This window comes from Triturus cristatus, chromosome 9, assembly GCF_964204655.1.
Source record: "Triturus cristatus chromosome 9, aTriCri1.1, whole genome shotgun sequence".
Taxonomy (NCBI): domain Eukaryota; kingdom Metazoa; phylum Chordata; class Amphibia; order Caudata; family Salamandridae; genus Triturus; species Triturus cristatus.
In genome coordinates this window covers 1,218,457,774-1,218,475,218 of record NC_140592.1, presented here as the reverse complement: position 1 = coordinate 1,218,475,218, position 17,445 = coordinate 1,218,457,774, and the positions used below count along the sequence as shown (strand labels likewise).

Here is a 17,445-nt window from a genome sequence, read left to right as displayed (position 1 = left end):
GTTCTCCTCAACGGTCTTGTTCCCGGTAGAAAGGAAGGTCTGAGCACCGCTCTGGGGGCTCCAAGTCTTCATCCTCCCATTCGCAGTCCTCAAAGGGGTCCCGTAAGAAGCGCAGTGTCTTGAGAAGGATGTTGTGGGATACATTATAGAATGTTGCTCAGGGCTGCTGTATATCATTGGTCAAGGAGAGTTCTGATGTCTGTTGCAGTGATCAGGGCAGTTTCGGTGCTGTTAGTGTGGAATCCAGACTGGGAGGTTTCCAGATATTCGATGAGTTGACAGTTAATGGCCTTTTCGAGGACTTTAGTGGGTAATGGGAGCAGAGAGATGGGGCGAGAGTCTACAAGTTCCCTAGGGGTTGGCAGAGGTGTTTTTGAGGAGGAGTTCTGACTTCTGCGTGTTTCCCCTGATTGGGGAAGGCGGCCTTGGTGATGGAAGCATTGAGAATGGAGGTTAGTTTGAAGCTGATTTCTTTGCTTCAGAGGTTGAAGTGGTGGGGGCTGAGGTCCGTGGATGCTCCAGAGTGGATCGAGTTTATAATGACTGTCATGCTCTGTGTGGTGAACTGCTCCCATGGAGTGAGCTGAGGGTTGTGGGTGGTGTCGGTTGGCGTGGAGAGGTTGTAGAGGACGTGGGTTGAGGGAAGGGGAGTTTTATGTTCTCGGTGGCTGAGGGGCAGGAGAACTCTTCTGACTCGAATACTATTCATGAGAGCTCATGCACTGGTCCCCTTTCCCGTCTTTTGGTCTTCATCACATTCATTTGCCGCTGCCCAGCTCCTGGGCCTCGAAGCAAACCTCGAGGTGTTCATGCCGCTCTGTGAAAGGCTGGACCATGCTTCGGTTACATGACGCACATACAAAGGCCGCTTGTGCAGAAAACTGATAAGCAGATGATTAAGGCCCTGTTAGCAGCTCGGGTAGGGCCTGGCTAGCTGCTCGGGTAGGGCCTGGCTAGCTGCTCGGGTAGGGCCAGCTCGGGTAGGGCCTGGCTAGCTGCTCGGGTAGGGCCAGCTCGGGTAGGGCCTGGCTAGCTGCTAGGGTAGGGCCAGCTCAGGTAGGGTCTGGCTAGCTGCTCGGGTAGGGCCTGGCTAGCTGCTCGGGTAGGGCCTGGCTAGCTGCTCGGGTAGGGGCCTGGCTAGCAGCTCGGGTAGGGGCCTGGCTAGCAGCTCGGGTAGGGGCCTGGCTAGCAGCTCGGGTAGGGGCCTGGCTAGCAGCTCGGGTAGGGGCCTGGCTAGCAGCTCGGGTAGGGGCCTGGCTAGCAGCTCGGGTAGGGCCTGGCTAGCAGCTCGGGTAGGGCCTGGCTAGCAGCTCGGGTAGGGCCTGGCTAGCAGCTCGGGTAGGGCCTGGCTAGCAGCTCGGGTAGGGCCTGGCTAGCAGCTCCGGTATGCAGGGATTCCAAGTAAAAAAATCTTTACTGATTTATTACTAGTTTCTGGGCTAGGGCTGGCACCAAATGATCAAAGACGAATTGAAAAAAATGTGAGCAGCTGCCTAGTGTTCAAAGGCTCGGAACCACCTTTAGGAAGAAATGTTTTAGAGTTCATTTTCCCATAAACGATTTCTTGGCCCGGGAATGTGCCTCGCATCAGCAGATTGTAAACTATGGATAATTGTGAAGCTGGCCTTACAAGAGAACGCCGCTGCTGAGCTCCTAAGGCGCAGTCAGAGCCGTGTTATTGTGGTTTTCCATTCGCAAGATGTTTCTTGTATGAGAGTGACGCGTTAATCCGCGTGCAGACAGGATGCGTGACTCCTCCGCACAGGATAATCAGTGCGTCTGGGTAAGAGCCTGGCCCTGAGAACACCCTTTTAAAGGGAACGCTCTTCATGAACATGGACGGGGAACATCTGTTTATTTGCCACCTGGGCAGTTACCGCAGCCCCTATGAAGAAGCAGGGGGCCAAAGGGAGGAGAAAGAGACAATGGCAGTAGAAAAGGAGCTGTTGGCTGTCAGACCCTTCCTTAGAGAGAGCGACTTAGAGGATTTTTTGTTGAATTTGGAATAGTTGAGATGAACTATTTAACAGTTCGTTTTGATTACTGGATGTTTTTCTTCCCAGACCTTTCAAGAAGTAGATGAATGCTTGAGCGTGTTTTCACGAGGGCAGACCTCTTTCAGGGTTCCTTGGTAGCTTTGATATCTTGCCGATTTCTGCGGCCTTCCAAGTAAACACAAACCTCTATATTGGGTGAATAGTTCCAGCTTTCATCCGGAAAGAGATGGGGAGCCTGGAGAACACCAGCCAAGGAGCCCCTTGAGGTTATTCATTTACAGGAAGGCTGAGCTGGGAAGTTTGGCTTTCACCCATTTCTAGGTGGTGTTTTTATTCGGAATCTTGAAGGTACGGCAAATTAAGAGTAGAGCTTTGCAGCTTCGAAAGCTCTCATCAGGCCTTCTGTGTTGGCTCGAGAGGAAGGTGGCAGTGGTGCACCAAGAGATGGTTGGCACCTGACCGGTTTCCTGCTGACACCGCAGGTATTTTGGTACAAAAATAAGAAAAATCTCCTAAAGCCGGTATTTTTTCAGCCTTTATCTCTGCACACTTCAAACAGCACATATAAATTGAAATCACTTTAAATGTGTTCTTGAGCTGCGATCATGATCCATGACTAATGCAAGTAAACAATGATAGAAAAGTCATGGTACACACGAAGACATACATTATTGTTCAAAACCCTCTTTGGTATCCCATCCAAGCCTTTTCAGGCTCTTAAAACAGCCTCAAATGGCTGGTATTTTTTTCTCTTGGAAAGGTGGAAATCCTACACCCCAACGGTGCTGTGGACCCTCATGTGGGAAAGTGAACCTCTGGTTGAATTGTAAAAGACTATCCTAATGAAGGTATAATCGCCACACCCCTGGGCTGCGGCTCCTCTGCGCCTGCTGGGCGCTTGGAAGGGGACCAAGTCTTGGCTGAAGTGAGTCCACAAGATAAAGGAAGCAGTTTCCAGACACCTTTGAACAGTCCCGAGCGCAGCTTTGAGTGAACTACCTACTGAACTAAGACTGCCTTAACCAACCAAAAATGATCCTACATGAATACCACTGACGGATTCCAGTTGTCCTCAGTCTCCCGATCCCTTTGCATTCATGTTTTGTTCTGTTCCTCCCGCCCTTTTAATCCTCTCCGCTCTCCAGAAACACTTCCATGCTTTGCCCCTAGGTTTTTAATTTTTAGAAGTACTACAGAAGTGATGCATGTCGGCCTGAAATCGCAATCACTTCTGATTTCGTATATATTACGCAACTACGTGTTTAATGTCCCTCCAGTTCACAATATTATGTTTACTTCAGTCCAGTGTAAAGATCGCTGCCTCTTTAGTTCTTTTTGTGCTTTTAAAAACTGCATATAGAATTATAGATTAGAAACTTAATAACAAAGATATTGTCCACAGAGGTTTCCGAATGACCTACACAACGAGAGCGCGTTTCGAGCTGTCTGATGGCGCTCGGCATCCCCAAATCCTTGTTATTTGAAGTTAATCCATCTTTAATTTTATGGTGTGTATGCCTCCGCCCAAATCATCTGCTTCCACCACGTAACTGGAGCAGAGGAATAACGAGAAAGCATATATAACATGTTAAAAGATCTATATTAACGACAAATCCCTTGGCTCGTGCCTCGCACCCCAGCGCCATCTGCGCACGCACGCTCCGTGCCAGCTCACAGCCGCGCGCCAGCTCACAGCCGCGCGCTCACACTGGGAGCTTCTCCGCGCGAGCTGCCGTCAGCGTCGCTTTATCTCCCCTCAGCGTGGGGCTGCAGAGGCCTGCTCCGGCGGGGGAGGATGGGGTCGGTGCGGGCACAGAGCCACTCATGCGCCCCCGTCTCTGGTGATACTGCCAGCTGCTTTACTCCGGTCTGTGGTGACCAGGGCAGAGGAGGCCAGCCCTTCCCCGGGTGACGCCACTACAGCGGCTAATCACTTCAGTAACTTCTGTTGAGACCACTGCAGTGAATATCAGGTTATTCACGATAAGAGGCTTCCTATGGAAGTAATATGTAACAAGACAATACATTATGGAAGGCAGCGGTGAATGGATGTGGTGGGTCAGATGCAGGGCCGGTTTTAGCACTGGTGGCGCCCAGTGCGACAATGTTTTTTGGCGCCCACCCCCGCCGCGGATTCCCTCCCTGCAACCCATTAACAGTCTCCATAACCACTCTCTCAGATGCATTTATTAATTTTATAGCGCCACTCATAAAAGTCAAGGGTGTCAGAGCAATTTACATAACACACACAAGTCTGGGGAAAAATCCATACGCTCTAATCTATACCTGAAAGTCTGCATGCATTTCTTTGATGACAGTGAATAGCTCACTGTAAACTGCAACTTGTGGGACACCCCCGCGCCGCACGACCACCAGCTGCTGCGTGTGCCCCTTGCCTGCCCTCTGCCTCGCTGCTGCCTCGTCCGCCGGCTGCCGCCGCTGCAGTTGTTTTTGCCCTTGTCTTGACATGAATCTGTGCCTGCTTGGTCTAACTCTCTTTTTTTTCCCTTGTTTATCGTATTTTTGCCTGTTCTGTTGTTATTTCATTTTCCCCGTGTTTGCTTTCCGCCCCGTTTTGCCTTCTGTAAACCCTCCCCGCTCCCGCCACCGCCGCCTGTCCCCGCCCCCTTTGCCTTCTGTAACCCTCCCCGCTCCCGCCACCGCCGCCTGTCCCCGCCCCCTTTGCCTTCTGTAACCCTCCCCGCTCCCAGCTGCTCCGCCCACCCGCGCACTTCGCCTTAAATGGCGACCGTGCGAACGCGCAGCGGCCACGCGCAGCGGGTGCGCCGATTGAGCGCCGAAGGTGCGCCAAAGGTAAGCCCGTCTGCGCCCGTCCGCGACCGGATCGCGTCCAGCGCCAGGACCCCTGGCCCACGAAGACCCCGACCTACCCGCCTGACGTACTCCGCCGCCACCCTCATCGCTCTCAACACCGGCCGACTCCCAGATTGCCACCAAGCCACACCACGATGCACCCACGGACCTTTCAGCTGCCACGCCTGCAAGTTCTCCTGCACCCAGACCAGCCTCACACCAGCACCCGCCAAGTCGAACACCAGCAGCATCCACCTCAAGTGCATCCTGCTCAACACCCGCTCCGTCCACAGACACGCCATCGAACTCTGGAACCTCCTAGACGCCACAGCCCCTGACGTTGCCTTCCTCACGGAGACCTGGATGAATGCCTCTTCAGCTCCCGACATCGCCATCGCTATCCCAGAGGGCTACAAGATCGTCCGGAGGGACCGAAACGCCAACCAGATGGGAGGAGGCATCGCCATCATCCACAGGAACGCCATCCGTCTCACGACCAGCACCGACAACACCCTGACCAGCGCCGAACACCTGCACTTCCAGATCCACACCAACCCGAACACCACCCTCAGAGGCACCCTGATCTACCGACCCCCTGGACCACGCACGCAATTCAGCGAGGACATCGCCGACTTCGTCAGCCCGCATGCCCTCCCCTCCGCTGACTACATCCTCCTGGGAGACCTCAACTTCCATCTGGAGAACAACAACGACCACCACACCAGCACCCTGCTCGACAACCTCGCCAACCTGGGACTCAAGCAACTGGTGTCCACCCCCACCCACCTCGCCGGACACACACTCGACGCCGTCTTCTCATCCAGCACAGACATCGTCTTCAGCCACGCCACAGAGCTTCAATGGACGGACCACAGCTGCGTCCACTTCACCTTCAAGAGAACGACGACCCACCAACACCAGCAACAAGCCGCCCGCAGAAGTTGGAACAAGATCACAGCAGACCAGCTCGCCACCTCCCTGAGCCAGCACCCTCCTGCCAGCTCAGCGAACCCCAGCCAGGCCGCCGACAACCTCACGAAGTGGATCAGCAACTGCGCGGACGAGCTCGCCCCGCTGAGGACCCCGCCTAGCAGACCCGGCAGCAAGAAGGCCCCATGGTTCACCGACGAACTCAAGTGCTCCAAGAAGAACCTCCGAGCCCTTGAGAAAGTCTGGAAAAGGGAACCGACACCGGACAACAGGACCTCCTACAAACTTGCCACCCGGAAACACCACCAGCTGATCCGCGCCGCCAAGAAAACAGCATTCAAGGACCGGTTGGACAACAACGCACACAACGGCAAGGAACTCTTCAACATCGTGAAAGAGCTCTCCAACCCCAGCGCAGGAAACAACGACATCACCCCATCGCAAGACCTCTGCAACTCCCTCGCCTCATACTTCCACAACAAGATCACGGACATACACAGTAGCTTCAACAACCAACCAACGCACACCATGACCGACCAACCACCCCCACCCACCACCACCCTCCACGCCTGGACCCCGATCAGCACCGAAGACACCACCCGCACGATGAACTCCATCCACTCCGGATCACCGACCGACCCCTGCCCTCACCACGTCTTCAACAAGGCCGACGCTGTCATCGCACCCCACCTGCGAGACATCATCAACACATCCTTCGACACCACCATCTTCCCCGAGAGCTGGAAACACGCCGAACTCAGCGCTCTACTCAAGAAACCAACAGCGGACCCCACCGACCTCAAGAATTACCGCCCCATCTCGCTTCTCCCGTTTCCAGCCAAAGTCATCGAGAAGACCGTCAACAAGCAGATGGCCGCCTTCCTCGAGACGAACGGATCCCTCGACCCCTCACAGTCCGGCTTCCGAGCCAAACACAGCACCGAGACCGCCCTCATCGCCGCCACCGATGACATCCGAGCCCTGATGGACAATGGAGAAACAGCGGCCCTCATCCTCCTAGACCTCTCCGCGGCATTCGACACGGTCTGCCACCGCACCCTAGTGCGGCGCCTCAGCAACATCGGAATCAAGGACAAGGCGCTGGAATGGATCATCTCCTTCCTCGACGGAAGAACACAGAGAGTCCGCCTACCACCGTACAAATCAGAGGCCTCCGAAGTCATCTGCGGCGTCCCCCAAGGATCATCTCTGAGCCCCACCCTCTTCAACGTCTACATGAGCCCCCTCGCGGCCATCGTACGCAAACACAACCTCAGCATAATCTCCTACGCCGACGACACCCAGCTGATCCTCTCCCTGACCAACGACCCCGCCGCCGCCAGAGCCAACCTGCACGAAGGGATGAAAGAGGTAGCCGAGTGGATGACGACCAGCCGCCTGAAACTGAACTCGGACAAGACGGAGGTTCTCATCCTGGGCTCCTCACCCTCCGCCTGGGACGACTCCTGGTGGCCTCCCGCCCTGGGCACCGCACCCAAACCGACAGACCATGCACGCAACCTGGGCTTCATCCTGGACTCCTCCCTCTCCATGACCAGGCAGGTCAACAACGTCTCCTCGGCGTGCTTCAACATCCTACGCATACTTCGGAAGATCTTCTGGTGGATCCCCACAGAGACCAGGAAGACCGTCACCCAGGCCCTCGTCACCAGCCGACTGGACTACGGTAACGCCCTCTACGCCGGTACCACCGCCAAGCTCCAGAAGAGACTCCAGTGGATCCAGAACGCCTCAGCCAGACTCATCCTCGACATCCCACGATCCAGCCACATCTCCGGACATCTGAGAGACCTTCACTGGCTCCCCGTCAACAAGAGAATCACCTTCCGCCTCCTCACCCACGCACACAAAGCCCTACACGACCAAGGCCCGAGCTACCTCAACAGCCGAGTCAACTTCTACGCTCCCACGCGCCACCTCCGATCAGCCAACCACGCCCTCGCCGCCGTCCCCCGCATCCGAAGAGCGACTACAGGAGGAAGGTCCTTCTCCTACCTGGCCGCCAAGACCTGGAACTCCCTCCCGACCGACCTGCGCCTGACCCAAGACCACCTCTCCTTCAGGAAGAAGCTGAAGACCTGGCTATTCGAGCAGTAGCGGCACCCCCCCCCCCCCCAGCGCCTTGAGACCCTACGGGTATGTAGCGCGCTTTATAAGTGTCTCTGATTGATTGACTAACAAAAGGAAGTCTCTGACCTGTTTACATTACATTCATTTTGTGATCTGCATGGGTACATGTTCTTTGCAGCAGACATATTAACCCTCTGCGCTACCTTACCATGAATCAAAGCTTAGAGGAGTCAAAACTTCTACTTGACAAAACTCTGATCTCGCCTGGAAAAACATTAATCATCGGTTTTCTTGACATATTAATAGTTGCTGGAGGCCAGGAACGTGGCAGCAGGTGCTTTTGAGCACAATATAAACTAGCAAACTGGCGCTCCCATGCCAAGTCAGCACCCTGTGCGGTGGCACCGGTCGCACCACCCTAGAGCCGGCCCTCAGATGAAGGGAGTAAATTGGTTTTCTTTTAAGCCCAAGCTAGCGAGCAACTATGGTGTGGGCTTTTGTTTTTAGAGCCTTATGCTTTTTTAGTTGTACTCTTCCTTGGGTGCTAGCAATGAGATCAGCTAAATGACAAATTCCCTGTGTTTAGGGTGGGGGTGTCTGGGGGCGAGCTAATTGGGTAGGAGTAGCTGGTATAGTCTCAAAAATTACCGTAGACCCTACAGTGACATGATTGGAAGTGTCACTGTTTATGGCTTCAGAAGCCACTGGGCAGAGTGAAAAGCATAACATTTTGTTTTTTTTGCAGTTGTATATAGTGCAAATTCAACTCTAAGGTATCAGAGCGCTTTACATGAGCACCAGTTGCATTACAGATGGACACATACATTTTTGGGCACAGAGATTTGCCCGAAATCAGAGGATGCTGAGTCTACCGCTGAGACTCAAACCCGGTTCCCTAGCTTCAAAGTCTGCTGTTGTGGCCGTTACGGCACATCCTCTCCCCATAGCAATAATAATATGTTTGTTTCACTGAAAATGTGATTCTGTGTCATGATCAGAAGCGGGAACCATGCTCATCTTTCTTCACTTTATTCAGTACAGAAGCCTTCAAACCAACATTAAGAACTACCTTTCCTATGAACCTAAAGGAAAGGAACCAGACAAATTCAACCAATCACAGTCCACCAATGTCATTATAATTCATTGTTCCTCTCTATGCCCTCTCTTTCGTCGCTGCTCCTGCAGCTTTCTGACATGTGCCACCGTGTTATTCAATGATTTTTATTGCCTGGATGTGTATTATTCACTGCTTGTCAAAAAAAGTATTTCTATCCAAACAGCGCCTCTAAGAACGTGCTAAATACTCCTTATGCAACGTCTTTTCTCTTTTGAGAGTGGACGGGGTCAGGCGGAGTGTTCATCTGTATCTCCCAGGTAGAGCAGTGCAAGCATGCCGCCGCGGAGCCTTGGCCACTAACCCTGCCACAGCCTGGAGCTGAGCGCCCCAGGTGGGGTCTGTAATTGTATTTATGTGATAGCGGTGTTGATGCCAGTTTTAACAGTTTTTTTGTATTGCTTTCCTGCTGGGAAGTTTCTGCTTGTACTGCATAGCACTTGGGCACCGCCCAGGGCTGCTACCCCTTGGAGCTTGGGGGTGTTTTCAGTCCCAGGGCTAGAACCAACATAAAGGTCCCGGGCTCCCATCATTAACTGGCTCTCCAAGCGCTACATTGAGCCTCCTGGCAGTAGTATATAACATGGAAATGACTGAAGGGTCTAATCTGAAGGCTACTATCGCACGAAGAAAGGGGGGCATAGAGAGGAATAATGGATTATAAGGATTCAAGGATTATTAGGACTTTGGTGGACTGTCATTGGTTCCGTTTTTCTGTTAACTTTATCTGCGGCTAGTGGGAAAGGTAGTTCTTAATGTTGGTTTGAAGGCTGCTGTATTGAATACAGTGAAGAAAGATTAGCATAATCCTCGCCTCCGTGTCCTTAATAGAATTGAAACTTTCCCTTACGACAGCGACAGTTTACGTTTCCGCATACAAGTTTGCCGTCTTGGTACATGACATTTAGCTTAGTTGACTGACTGAACCGAAGTTACTGTATGTTTAGCTTAACAAACCATCTTCTTAAAGAGGCGTGACTGAAAGTTGTAAATCGATTTAAGTTAATTCATAGGGATGCTATTCTGCAATTAGAGTGCAAGAGTTGTTCTTCTTTCAAGATCACAGCTGCTTTGGAATAATACAGATTTTTCTTCCTGATTACAGCGGACTCCACTGGCACCCACTCTCTTTATACCACCTACAAAGATTATGAAATTATGTTCCATGTTTCAACCATGCTGCCATACACTCCGAACAACAAGCAACAGGTAGGACATTTATTACTCATGACAAGTAGCAGGGAAATGCAATATGTTTTGTAAGTTGCAGTTGGGTTCTATGGCGACAAAAATTGCAATTCTTTAAGGTTTGTCTGATGCAGAGGCAACATTCTAGGTCTTAAATTGATTAGAGGAAGCACTTTTTTTTTTGACTGCTCATATTTTGCACACACCTCTTAGGAAATGATTTAAGCTATAGATTTTTTTATCCAAGCAAGATTTGTTTTGTTATCCAGAAAATAAGAGCCGAAATAGCTGCAAGATTGAAGTGTACTTGCAAGACTGGATGTAGTGCAAAAGGAGAAGGTACCGACACTAGGGACCCGAGTCACTGGACTATTTCAGATGCAAGTCTACACTCATCTTGGAAAAATTCTTTAGACCTGCCTTGACACAAATGATTCGTAAAGTATGAACACAGTGTAAATATATGGAACTGCTTGTGCTTGTTGATGTATAGTTTACACATTTGCAAGGATTTGAAAAACAGCTGCGGATCACTGACACAATATCCTATTAAAAATATACTGGTCAAAAAGTGTCAAATATCTTTTACTGTAATATTGTGATCCTATACTTAAAATGGTTAGTACAAATATATCAGAAATCAATATCATTGACAATAATATCGTCCAAAAATAGACAAAAGTTGATTTAAAAACAAATATAAATAGTTTAAAGTAGTAAATGTTAAATATTTAAATATATAATTTTACTATAATGGACTATATGTATAAATTATACATACACAATAAATCCATAAAAAATTTAAACAAAAAAAGCTAAAATATATTAATGTACACAATAAATAAAATATTTAAATTGGAAAAATTCAACAAACACATTTACAAAAATACTTTAAACATTAAAATGAAGTTTAAAATAAAAACACATATTAAATATAAAAAATAAATGCTAAAAACTCTATTTAACCACATTATTAAAACTATTGGAGGGTAAGAATATTCAATATACTATTCCCACTATAGTTTTTTCAACAGTGGGGAAAGTGTTAGTCTTCAGAAGGGTAAAATATACTATTCCCACTCCAGTCTCTGCAACACAAGGGAAAGCATTGGATTTCAATGCAACAGTATTGAATGCATTGAATTTCGGAGGGCAAAGCGTTGGACTTCGGTGCAACAGTAGGGAAAGCATTGGATTTTGGATGGGTGAAATTTACTATCGCCTCTCCATTAAGCACAACAGTTGGGAAAGTGTCAAATTGCAAAGAGGTTAATTATACTGTTCTTACTGCAGTGTAAAAAATAGTAGGGAAATTTCAAATACATTACATAGATAAGTAAAACAAAGAATGTAATATATACTAAAAAATACAGGTGCCTTTAGTTTCAAGAACTCCACGGCGCTCCGGTGTAGGTTTCAATTGAAATGTATTTCTCACTCAGTAGAAATGGCATCAACGCCATGATCACGACGCTGATCATATCCACTCACCACCATTTTAAAACCAATGGGAAACAAGACATTGGCAGTGAAAAGGAACAAGCTCATAGTAGTTAATGACAGCACCATATTGTAACACATAAAAAAAAATCTATTGGAACCTGAGAAAATCGAAAAACATTGCATCCAGTGCGTTTATTTTGTCAGATCCTTATTTAAATGCAAATTCAATTCATTTTCTTATCTCATTATACATTGTATACCACTAGTGTGTTAAACCACCTCAAGTGTTATTCGCAAACATCTGGTTTAATTATGACGCCCCAGTGGGCTCTAATGTCCCTCATGACGTATGCTAGTATCGCCTGGTTGAGCGCTGTGTACCTTCCAGAGGTAAAACATACATAGAGTTCTCAGGGCGGACAAAGTAATATTCATACCAGCTTTGTTGCTGTCATATTGTACTCCCAAGGCTGAATCAGACGAAGCTGAGACTAGTGGCTTGATTATGAGTTTTGCAGTGTTGCAGCGGGCAGCCACGTCCGCACTCCACTGCAACACCGCCAAACCCCTAGTCAGCCCGCCCACTGTATTCCAACTGGAATAGAGGTCGGCGGTCGTGCAGCCCCACAGCGGTGCCTTTCTTGGGCTTATAGGAGAGCCTTAGAAATTCACCGCTGTGGGAGCGCCACAGCACGTTCATGCACGGGCCAAAATGCACAATGTTGTGCATTTCGTTCCGTCCAGGAACAAGGGATGCATAGAAATGGAGGGGGGGGGGGGCACTCCATTTGCTTCCATGCATGCACCGCCAAGCAGAGAGGCAACAGGGGGCCCTGTAGCCTCACCCCAATAGTTTCCTCACTGCCACCCTTTTCACGGTGGTCTCATCGCCATGAAAAGGGTCACAGTGAGGAAATGTGTAATATGCCTGGCAGTGCTGCAGCGGCACCACCAGCATATTACAGCTTGATACCACTGCGCCAATCCTGCGGGTTCAAGGATCTCTGTGGTTGCGGCGGTCCTGTGGTAGTCCCACCGCCGGGATTATGATAAGGGTGGATTGCCAGTCTGGCGGTTCAGGGACCGCCTCCATGGGTTCGGCAGTTCCATGGGCCGCTGAACTCGGGCCCTGTGTGTTGTACAGTTATTTGATTCTCTATGCAGTGATGCATCCTATCTCTAAAAGCACACACACACACGCTTCAAATTTTGTTTTAGCAACAAATGCGTGGTGTTGCCATGGGAGCCAGCTTCTCCCCCAGCTATGCGTGTTTACACATGGGTTGGTGGGTGGAGCTGGTCCTTGGCAACACACATGGCACATATTTGAAAAACAATTCAATGCTCTGGCTACGTATTATTAACGATTATTTGTGATCTGGAGAGGCACGCAGTCAAGCGCAATGAAATTTGTATCAGCTGTTTACATCAATGAAATCAATTTGAACTTTACAGCCACGATAGTCAGAAAATGTTAAATTTTTTAGATGTACAGATCTATATTGAAAATGAAAAAATAGAAACTAAGGTACACCGCAAGGAAACAGTGGGCAACTCTCTTACATGCGACCAACTTTCATCCCAGGTATCTAATAGAAAGCATACCCCACGGGGAAATGCTTAGGTTAAAAAGAATTTGCAATAACCACTGGGATTTAGAGATAGCCCTGCAGGCTAGCAAATCAAGATTTCTGGAACGCGGGTACTTGAGAAAAACCATAGATTCTGCTTTTGCAAAGACCAATACTTTACACAGATCCGATTTGCTAGTGCCAAAACAATCGGATGATAAGAACACTGGCCAAACTCTGCCCTCAATTCCCAAAACAACTGAGAAAACCAAAAGAAGTGAGACTAAGCACAGAATAATATTATCATTCAATAAGCAGGATAAGGCGCTGAGAAACATTATCAGACACAACTGGCCTGCAGTCCTAAATGATCCTGTGATCGGCCAGTCTCTTCCCAAAAATGTACCCATCACATACAGAAGGGCACCATCCATGAGCAATTGCCTTGTAAAAAGCAGCCCAGAGGTAGTGGAGGGAAACACCTGGCTATCACAATGGAAGTGCTTTTTCAAATGCAAAGCTTGCCAATACGGTATAAACCAATCAACCTATACTATGCCGTTTGGCAACAGAGAGTGCAGAATCTCAGTCACTGACCTGCAAAACAGACCATGCGATATATGTGCTGGAGTGCTCTTGTGGCTTACGCTACGTGGGTAGCACCAAGCTACAAGCCATATAAAAGGATACTCCAGCACATTCATGCGATTAGCAACCAAGACCCGACCTATCCTGTGGCCCGTCATTTCAAGGAAAGACAAAACAAAAACCTTTAACATTTCAAATATGATTTGATTGATGCTGTGCCACCAAAAAGGAGAAGGGGGCACAGAGAAGGGACTTTGAGAAGACTAGAAACCCGTTACATTTTGGGTTTTAGACTCTAAACGCCATTATAGGCAACAGATTTTGTGAAGGATTTTTTATTTATGATTGTTAGAACATTCAATCACTCTAGAAATCATGTATTTATACAATCACAACTAATAGAGGTCATTTGAACATCTGCTGCTATACCTTAATGACTTAATATATATATAAGGTTATTATTTTAGCACTAGAGCACTTTAGATCCTAAGTAACAGGTGAAGATGCACATATAGCACTTTATATAATATAGCACTTTAAACAGTCATTGAGATTACATGTCGATCTGCCAATTACTGTTCAATATCGGAGAGAACAGCCATGCATAAAACCAATGGAAAGTAATTGACAAGTTACAAGGAGGATATTTTATCTATGTATTAATAATTGGTAGTGGATTTGTGGAATTTAAAGTTTTACACAATATGCATTTAAGCAGTTCTTAGAGAATATTAAGCAGATTTAGTACAATTGTATTTAATCAGCAACCTTAAAATTAATGGTGTTGGAGCAACATTATCAACATGTAACCAATTGTACAGTACTTTTTCATTGTCTGACTATTTTTAATTTGTGCTTGTCACTTTAAAAAGGGTAAAATAATGCCGTAGCGTTTGTCATGTGATAAAGGCCCGCAAGGGCCGAAATGCGTAAATGGCTGACAGAAAATAAACAGCAACTTTGCACTTACTATGTGGTCCGTGCCCGTTTGTCCCAAAGACACGGTGGGAAGTAGCGGAATACTGTTATATATTTATAAACATTAAAAACGAGATTTCTAGATGTTTGTGTGATCTCAGGAGCCGGCTGCTTAGAATAACAAGCATTTGCAATGCAATAGGTGTCTCATTACTACAAGTTCGAGCAATTGGCGTTGCATTATTTGCAACGCCAAAAGCTCAAACTTTCTGCAATGGGATACTTATTGCATTGAAAGTGTTTGTTTGTTTTTTTACCAGCCTGCCGTATTTTTAAGTTCAGGTTGGTAAAAAAAAATATTGGGAAAGGCAGTAAAATCCGGTATTTTTCCCATCGGAAACATAAAGAAATCAGTTAAAGAATTACATAGCTGTCTTAATCGTTTCAGGATGATTAGAGCAGGGAGATCATTGCCATGCTACAGAAATCCTAACAATTTTGCACACTATTTCTCTCCTTTAAGTACTTGGCTTTTTGGAAATAACAAAATGTAAGCAAGTTGCCTGTAATTTTTTTTCCTAAAGGTGGCAGCCTAAAAAGCCTAATTAAAGTACTGTAAAACAAGCTAAATTCTATATTGGCGTAATACCACTGTATGTTTGCCTGAACTCAAGATGGCCGCTAGGGGTGCTATTTGATGATATGTTTAATGCCTGTGGGGAAAGAAAATTAAATGTGCGAGAAGAGAAGGATGAATGTTAGGCTTCTTATTGAGCAGCAGTTTAATTTTACGTGTTTTAAGCGCCAATGTTGCAAAGGAGTCATCGTTTTACCTTGTAACTCTGTTTACACCACCATCCACAAAGCTAAAGAGCATTAAAAAAAAAAAAAAACTACAATTAGAAATCTAAATATTTAAAATGTATTTAATAGCTACTGACTTGTAATCGCTCAAAGGTAGGTCATAAACACTGTTTATATTTAACGTATAGCTTTGCTATGCAAACGACATCCTTCGGTATTTGAGAAACATCTAAAAAAAAAAAACGAAAACACATTTGAATAAACAGACTTTTATTCAATCTTGTCTTGATCTTTTTAAATTCAAACAGTCCCGTGTAATGGATTGTTTATCTCGCTGCCTGGTGAGGCTGAAACTCCTTCTTAAGATGGCTGGCACTTTGCAGCTCGTGCCAGTTCACTGTTCTAGTGATTTGTAACCATGTAGACCGTAGTGGCTCTTGAGCTGCAGCCGAGGATCCAGGCCTACATCAGGGCTGGGCGAAAATACCCAAATACTGCAAAGCTGCCCATTGGTACAACTGCACCGGACATCTTTCTGCGGACAACCGCAAGCTCTGCTTTCCCCTACTCATTTCCACGTAGCTCTCACTTGTAAAAGCTAAGTAAAAAGCACGGTTGGGGCACTTTTGCAAAGTGAGGGGGCTTGTACAGCACATGTACGCTTTAAAATACAAAAGACTAGGGCTGCGCTGCCACAAAGAAAAACGAGCAGTGTTGTGAGGATGCAGTGCCATAGGTTGTCACTAGGTTCCAGGTCCTAGCGCAGATGGGTATGGGCAAACGCTTTAAACTTGGCTACTCTATACTAAGCCTCTCTCCCGCATCCAGTTGGGGCGCTACATTTCATCCACGTTCTCAGTGGGGCTTGGCACCCAACAGGGTTGCCACCTATCCCCCTGTTTGTGATGGCAATGAAGCCGCTTGCTATTAGGCTACGGAGGTACGGCCAATCCTGGGGCATTCCTCTCGCAGACAGAACAGATGTAGTGCCACTGTATGCAAACAATTCGCTCCTATATCTTCAGGATGTCTGCTCACACCTATCCCCCATCCAAGATGCACTCCAAGCCTTTGCTAGGGACATGGATCTCGGGGTCAACTGAAGGAAGTCCTCAGTCTTCCCATTATTCCCTGACTTGACCCCTCAAGCGATATGCCTGGGAGAGTCACCGCTCTGCTGGCATAACTCTGCTGCCAGATACCTAGGGGTTTGTCTCTACCAATCCCCTGGAGACCTCTGATGGCAACTTGAAGCCTGTGCTGACAGCACTAAAATCACAGGTGCAATTCTGGAAGAGGCTGCTGCTGGCCACCAAGGGGAAGATAGCTTCATCAAAGGTGGTGATCTTACCCAGGCTTCTATACTTCACAAACTTACCCGTGGTGCCTCTCTGGGACTTCTTCTGCGAAGGAGACTCATTACTAGGAGAGCTTTTTGGGGGAAATAGGCGCCACCGCATAGCTCTGAACTGCAGCTGCCCACATGGGAAGGCATTCTAGGTGCCCCGTCGTTTGAAGCCTACTACCTGCCTGCACAATAGCACGGGGTTGCCAAGTGGCTGACAAGGCGTAACCTAGAGGAGACGTGCCACGGCCCACATCCTCTACGACCTCGATAATGCGCATCCTCCTGCTTTCCAAAGTTCTGCCTAACTCCCCGTGGTCCTTGCAGGTGGCCTGTAAATGCATCACCAGAGTGCAGCTTCTCATGCTGCACGCCCCTTACCCCTGATGGTTCCCTCCCATTACTGGGCCTTCCACAATATCCTTGGCCGTATTCATATGCAGAATTGCGTAGTTGGCGAGACTGCTGCCCATGGTCAGCCATCCTTCCTCAGATGGTCACCTCCTTTCCTTTGATCAACTCCAGACGAACTGTGAGACGGTTCCTTATATGCAGCCAAGTGCATAATACTTGTCTCCCCTTCTAGTCCACACGGGATGAGGAGCCCGCGACCCATGCAGTCTTCCTTAGCATGGGGACAGA

General features: G+C 48.1%; 1 protein-coding gene across 5 annotated transcripts in view; it reads left to right on the top strand.

The window, feature by feature from the left end:
• SIPA1L1 (signal induced proliferation associated 1 like 1) overlaps positions 1–17,445 on the top strand; it is an 820,039-nt gene that overhangs the window by 410,948 nt on the left and 391,646 nt on the right. For all 5 annotated transcript variants that reach the window (XM_085627288.1, XM_085627286.1, XM_085627287.1 and 2 more), the window contains exon 8: positions 10,052–10,155. In XM_085627288.1, the coding sequence (XP_085483414.1) occupies positions 10,052–10,155 (104 nt within the window). The remainder of the gene's footprint in view (positions 1–10,051; positions 10,156–17,445) is intronic.